Source organism: Alosa sapidissima, chromosome 4, assembly GCF_018492685.1.
Source record: "Alosa sapidissima isolate fAloSap1 chromosome 4, fAloSap1.pri, whole genome shotgun sequence".
NCBI classification, from domain to species: domain Eukaryota; kingdom Metazoa; phylum Chordata; class Actinopteri; order Clupeiformes; family Clupeidae; genus Alosa; species Alosa sapidissima.
Genome location: NC_055960.1, coordinates 27,727,565 through 27,735,064, shown reverse-complemented (window position 1 = coordinate 27,735,064; position 7,500 = coordinate 27,727,565). Strand labels below are relative to the sequence as shown.

The window sequence follows — 7,500 nt, the reverse complement described above, 5'->3', positions numbered from 1 at the left end:
CACACAGTCAACTCAATGTAAGTAAGATGCAACATTTCTTTCAAGAAGACATGTAAACCACCAAGACCCGTAACGAGGGATCTGGAATGTTGGTTACCTAGCAACCAAGATGCTGTCTATTGAAAAGAACTATTTTTTGATGCGTAAGAACGATGTCGAAATTAACATTTTTAAACAATAATGGGGTGTTTTCAGATTATTTAGTTTGTTGTAGAATTGTTGTATAAAAGCAATATAGCACTCGTGATCGTGGGATTGGTCATGGATATTCCACGAGTTGTTGCCTGCGCCACTCGGCCTCCGGCCTCGTGGCTACGGCCGAACAACACCCGTGGGAATATCCATGACCAACCCCACTCTCACTCGTGCTATATTGCTTAAATGTCTCACTGACAGAGGAGCATGTGGTTTTTATTTTAAAATGAGATAAAGGGAGGACAAAGAAGGCTGAGAAAAGCAGGTGACTAACAGTGTGAATAACCCCCCGTGTACTAGTACTCTAGAGAGTTTGGGCTGGAACCCCTAAAGGTCATATGGGGAGGGGGGACTGAGAGAGAGTGGGGGATGAAAAAAAAAAAAAAGAGAGAGAGAGAGAGAGAGAGAGAGAGAGAGAGAGGAGGGTTAGGCAGAGATGAAGAGATGAAGAAAGAGAGAGAGCAAAGATAGAAAGACAGAAAGAAAGAGTGGTGAAGACAGATTGAAAGATGGAGGGAGAGCATGTTTGGAAAAGAAAACCTCACTGAAAGACAGGCACAGGACAGGAGCCAAGATCACACAGAGATGCTGACTTGTCTGTGTTTTTAAGCTTTCAAAGAGTCTTATCGGCGCATATCCAAATGCATTTACACAGCATGACAAACAGAGAGACAAAGACAGAGAGAGCGAGAGAGAGAGAGAGAGAGAGAAAGGGAGAGGGAAAGATGCTGATGATGTGTCTGTCTGTGTTTTGAAAGCTTTGAAAGCTTTATCAGCCCACATCCAACTGCATTTCCACAGTGAGATTCAGCCCTCACCCCCGCCTCAACACAGGGTTAGGAAAAGGCCTCCACAAGAAGATTGTGTGTGTGTGTGTGTGTGTGTGTGTGTGTGTGTGTGTGTGTGTGTGTGTGTGCATGCGCGTGGGTGTGTGTGTGTGTGTGTGTCTGTCTGCGTGATTGTGATTCCAAGTTCAAGAGTCTGGGTTCATGAGTCAATAAGAGTTCAAAGTGTTGAGTGTTCATATAAGTTTCCGTAAGAAACATCTCCCATTTTTCTCCGTTGGCCTTGTTGGACTCCGAGTGCACTTCAGAGTGCAGACTCAGACCACACCAAACATCTCCTCTTTTGTTTGCCCAGCACTGAATATCACAACATCATTCAGCTTTTCATTTCAGCTTTACTGGGAAGAGCGTGACCATGCAGTCTGTTCTGAGCTGACCTTCCGCCAACACGTCCACCCTACACTTGGCCCAGATGCGGCCCACACCCCTCTCCACTGCGGTGGCGGCAGCCGGCCATGACTCCTCATGTTCCTCTGAGAGCATAATGGGCATGATGGCACGTCGCTGATGGGACTCTGTCTGCCCTATTTCAGGGCTGGCTGCGTTTTTACGAGCGTTCTGACCGTCTGCCCTCTGAGGAGACAAGGCTGGTCAGCAGTTAGCGCTTCGGGCTTTTCATCTCATCTCAGCAGCACTTGGCACCCTCGCTCTCAAACACCTTTATCTTCCTCAGCTATGGAAGTACCGGTACATCACACTTTTTTCAACTTTCCACAAAAACTATATTCTTTGCTGCTCCACCAAACATGACTGTGTTCTAAGGAACTACGGACTTAATGATTAATAGTTAGGTGATGGCTTGATAAGTTTTAGTGCAATGTGCTTTCATCTAATTACGTATTACGAAGCACAAAGCATTCTTAAAGGTCATGGCTTGATTTAGCAGGTTAGGGTTACAGTTCCTTCTCACATCATGAGCATATGCTGTCTTTGACTTTGCCTGCATGTATAACATTTAAAAAAACTAAATAATAAATCAGTTCAACTAAATGATACTAAACGAGAAATTATAAATCAAATAATACATTAATTCCCTTCCCTGATTGCATAGGCAATGTCTGAGTATGACCTTTGTCCTATGGGCCTTCTTACCTGCGACCTTGAGCACGCTCTGTGATGTGTGTGTGATGGGCGAGGTGACCCCCACGGGAGGGTTGCGTCCCTTCTTGAAGTTCCCCGGCTGACCCAGACTCTGGGGCTTCTTCACCTCCCTGCCAGCCTTGTCGTGAGCAGCGCCCTCTAGCGGCCGGCTCTTCTTCCAGCGGCTGGACGGCTCCGTCTTCAGGCTGCCAGTGTCATAGGCTCCGCCTGCGTCCAGTTTGCGTGCCACTTTGCCCTCTTCGCTGTACCAGGCCAGGCCGCTCTCCACCAGTGACCGCTTCTCAGCGTCCGTACGCAACTGCGGAGGAGAAGACAAAAGTTACAAACACACACACACACACACACACACACATACATACTACTATGTAGTCTCTAGATCAATTATTAGTGTCTGCACACAGCTGTGGGGGAGAAAAGACAAAAGTTACACACACACACACACACACACACACAATACATAGACACACACACACACACACACACACACACACACACACACACACACACACACACTACATATACACACACAACTTTATACCAAAGATTGCTTCTCAGCCACAAGCAACTAGGGCAGAGAAGACAAGAGTCACACACACAAACACACAAACACACACACACACACACACACACACACACACACACACATACATTTTTTCTACACAGTATGCAATTGGGGAGAGAAGAGAGCATAGCTTAAACACACATCCACTCTGCTTACTGAAGTGTTATGTCTGATGCACAACACACATTCTCAGTTGTTTCTGGTGGTTTTACAGTCCAACTGTGGAGCCACAGATTTCATGGCATGTAAACGTGGTGTTTAACTGGAGGATTCTGTTTCAGATGACAGACTCACAAACATCACCCCAATACTGAGCTTCTTCGCATTTGTGCAAAGCCACGAAAACACACACACACACACACACGCACGTGCACGGACACACACACACGGAATATACTTTTACAAAGAGCGGAAACATATACATAAATACTGTACATACAATGACACAAACATACATATCTAAAATACAAACTCTCAAACTTTCTCACACACACTGAACAAGCAGAGACATATACAGAAACCAGAAACACACACACACACACACACACACACACACAAACACACACACACACACACAGTCTTAGGCTCTTTGTCATCATCACTGTTATCAGTGAGTGAAACACAGACCCTCTTATCAAAGCTCCATCAGACCGTCTGCGTGCAATATGAAAACACACATCCCTCTTTCACACACACACAGACTTAAAGCGAGTGGGACATGGAACAAAAAGCAGGATAGGAAAGGACATGTTAGTGTGTGTGTGTGTGTGTGTGTTTTGGTTATGACTTGAGAATGGGGATATAGAGGTGATCCGTCTTATCCTCAGACCATAGTCCTGTATGTCACAGCCCACAGTCCTGTATGTCACAGCCCTCGGTCCTGTATGTCACAGCCCATAGTCCTGTATGTCACAGCCCACAGTCCTGCATGTCACAGCCCATAGTCCTGTATGTCACAACCAGTGGTGGAATGTAACGAAGTACAAATACTTCGTTACTGTACTTAAGTAAATTTTCCACGTATTTGTACTTTACTTAAGTAAAATTTATAGTGCATACTTTTGACTTTTACTTCGTTACATTTTACAGCAATTATCTGTACTTTTACTCCGCTACATTTCTACAACACCATCGTTCCTTTTTACGATACATTTTATGATCAGTTTTTTTTTTTCTCTCTGACAAACACGTTTGTTTTACCGGGGGGTTGCTACCAAAGATTCTGGAGCGCTACGTGCATTCTTAGAAACATAAGCTTCTAGTCTAGACCAGGCAAAGCGTGAACTTGTAGCCATCTGCATTCGGTAGGCTATATTCACCAGACCCATGGCTACACTGTACATGCAACTGTGTTCTGTGCCTTTCTCTGTCTGTTCTCTGCAGCGTTAGGGCCTCCTCTCCGATGAGATTGCTATCCGCAGATCAGCGAAGTTACAGGCTATGCCCATGCTTCTGTCACAACGTCTGATCATTTGCGGCACAAATGAATGGTAGACTATTAATGAACCGGTGGCCGGAACATTTTCCAGATTAGGAAATATTCCTTAATTGTGTGTGATTAAATAAAGATGCATAGCCTACAATTGGGGGGTAGTAACGTGAGCGCTCATTCAATGTCTATGCGTCTGCGCAAGTGAAACTGAACTTAATCATAAAGACACCTTTCTCAGCAACTTTTCTGTTCAATCAGCATAATTGGCATTACGATCCACCCGACGTTTCCCTTGTCTACCCCGTTAAACTTCAGGCTCTCGTGTTTTGCTGAATGATATTACTCAGCAGATCACCCTAGTAGATAACCAGAATTACAGTCTCTAGAATTGTAGGTCAGAATGTAAACTGGGCCACAGATGGTAAGCACAATTGCATTAACTTAAAACTATCTAGTCGAGTATAACCTAAAACTAGCTTAATTAAAATGCCACAGCCCATACTGATTTTTCCTTTTAGAATATAGATATTAAGAGAATAAATCATTATGCAAATACTTTTACTTTTAATACTTAAAGTACATTTAAAAGCAGGTACTTTTTACTTTTACTTAAGTATGGTTGTCATTGTGGTACTTTTACTTTTACTAAAGTAAATATTTCTCTGTGTATTTGTACTTTTACTTAAGTACTGAGGTTCAGTACTTCCTCCACCACTGGTCACAACCCATAGTCCTGTATGTCATAACCCATAGTCATGTCACAACCCATAGTCCTGTCACAGCCCACAGTCCTGTATGTCACAGCCCATAGTCCTGTCACACCCCTTGTCATAGCTGACTGACCACCTGCCTACTTTGATATTCTGTTTCATTTCACAGTGTTACAGCTGTGTGCATTTCTGAAGCGTTTTGAATTCTTGTCAACACACAGGAAATTAGTAGACATGGACGTCAAGACAACACACAGGAAATGAGTAGACATTGCCGTCTCCTTCATGCTGTGTCCAGTCCGCGTGGGTCGGACGGGATGCGTGCCTCAGGGATGGTCAGAGTTCCTGTAAAGCACTGTCCACAGATGCATATGCAACTTCCCCCCCCACACACACACACACTTAAACACACACTTAACCACACACACACACACACACACACACACACACACACACACACACACACACACACAGTCTCCACCTCTGTCGTCTCATTGATTTTCAAATGTCCTCCTGCAGAGTTCTCTGAGACTGTGTGTTTATGACCAGCTGGTGTTGAGCCCTGGCCTCTCGTGTCCAGCTTCCCGTAAGGAACCGGAGGACTGCGGTGGACAGCAGTGGACAGCACAGCACAACACAACACAACAGGAGCAACTGCACAGGAGTGTTGGGTGAACTCAGATGCACCGTCCATGTGTGCAGCAGGACAAAGGCCTTTTCTGCCAGTAGAGTAAAACAACACCATGGTCCTGCGTTGAGAGATAGCCTCATAAGGCCACGGCTCTGTTCTGTTCTGCTCAGCTCCGTCTGCACAAGCAAAGCAAAAAACGATTTTCTCCAAACGAGACCGATTTACCCTGGCACACGGTCTGCTCGCTTGGCAAGGGGGAAAACAAGCGACGGGCTAATTTAGGCACAGCACTGGCATGCCTGGCCGGAGGACCCAAGACCGACGCCACGGTAAACACACACACACACACACACGCACACACACACACACACTGACACACCAGGCCCAGGGAACCCGAGACCGACACCACGGTAAACACGGCCGCCGAGGCCAACACTCCACTCCTAATACAATACAGCCTCTATTGTGTCTGCTGTCCAGCAGGACTCACCTGACCAGGGCCAACGGACGTGTGGGCTAAATGCAGGAATTGATATATAGATCAGATATCGACTCCAGCGTACGGGCTACCATATGTGTCAACCCAGAATGTATATATATCGGGCTACAGGATGCACAGTAGAAGTGCCCTTTTCTTAACTTTTACTTTTTAATTTTCCCAAAGAATGACAGTTTAATGAGTGTCTATAAAGGGAAGTGAACATTAACCTGACTCTCGCCAGATGAATTCCGTTCCGCCTAGCTCCACTCACATCCATCTGGGATCGCTTCTGTTGAGAGTGATTTCGGCACCAGATTTTATGGTAGAGCCAATCAGGACGCAGGGCGGGAGTTTCATAGATGTGACGTAGCGTAGAAGCGGTTGTGAGACTGTTCTCAGCGTCACGGATTGGCTTCGATGTGAGTGGTTTAAGTAGCACGTCAATAGATGACGGACAAGTGGCTTATCCAATCATATGCAAGGATTTTTGATAAGGACCAGCCTTCTGAAACACCACTCCAATGCATCGATCCCAGATTGATGAGTGGAGCTAGGCGGAACAAAATTCATCTGGCGAGAGTCAGGTTAAGTGAACATAGCTGCTTAAGAGATGAGATTTCCCTTGAACGAATGCACAGTTTTGGCAGGTCCTCTTTAAAGTATCATATAGCACTGAAGAATCTTGTCAAAAATGAGCACTGGCAAATGTCATTTAAAATAGAGTATAGTACTGGCAACTATCACCTAAACTTGTACGGCAGTGCCAAATGCCTTTGTGACTCAAATCTGACATGCACTGGCAAGCGGTACACTAACATTTTTATAAAATTTTTGGGGAGCAAAACGTTCTCTGGAAGTAATATTGGTGCTAGTGGGTGGATGTGGACCATGTTGGGGAAAGAGCTCACTAGCATGTGTAGAACAGGAGTGTGTGTGTGTGTGTTTGGGGGGGGGGGGGGGGTGTATAAGGGGGTATGGGGTAAACATAATGAAGGTGTGTAGAACTGGAGTTTGTGTGTGTGTGTGAGGGGTAATTGCAATTAGAGTGTGTAGTATAAGGGTGTATGGGGTAAACATAATGAAAGTGTGTAGAACAGGAGTGTGTGTGTGGGGGGGGGGGGTGTAAGTGCAATTAGAGTGTGTAGTATAAGGGGGTATGACACATAATGAGGGTGTGTAGAACAGGAGTGTGTGTGTGTGTGTGGTAAGTGCAATTACAGTGTGTAGTATAAGGGGGTGTGGGGTAAACATGATGAAGGTGTGTAGAATGGGGAGGGGGGACATAATGAAGGTGTGTTCTGTAGGTTTAAGATGTAATGTGGTCTGATGGGTTGTTGGCATGGTTACCCACCTTTCACCAACGCAGATGGCACATTGAATGAAACACAAATCCCCCTGCCGCACTCCTCTCCAGCATCTGTCTAAGATCGCTTGGTTACCACGGCAACACAGCAAGACAACAACGCCCTGCTATGAGCCGCTTGCATGCTGCATAAGACACAAGCCCTTAATGTGGGCACACACACACATACACACACACACA

At 45.5% G+C, this 7,500-nt stretch overlaps 1 protein-coding gene across 9 annotated transcripts in view; it reads right to left on the bottom strand.

The window, feature by feature from the left end:
* nav1b (neuron navigator 1b) overlaps nucleotides 1-7,500 on the bottom strand; it is a 119,489-nt gene that overhangs the window by 40,187 nt on the left and 71,802 nt on the right. For all 9 annotated transcript variants that reach the window (XM_042089701.1, XM_042089702.1, XM_042089703.1 and 6 more), the window contains one exon: nucleotides 2,133-2,439. In XM_042089701.1, coding sequence (XP_041945635.1) covers nucleotides 2,133-2,439 — 307 coding nt within the window. The remainder of the gene's footprint in view (nucleotides 1-2,132; nucleotides 2,440-7,500) is intronic.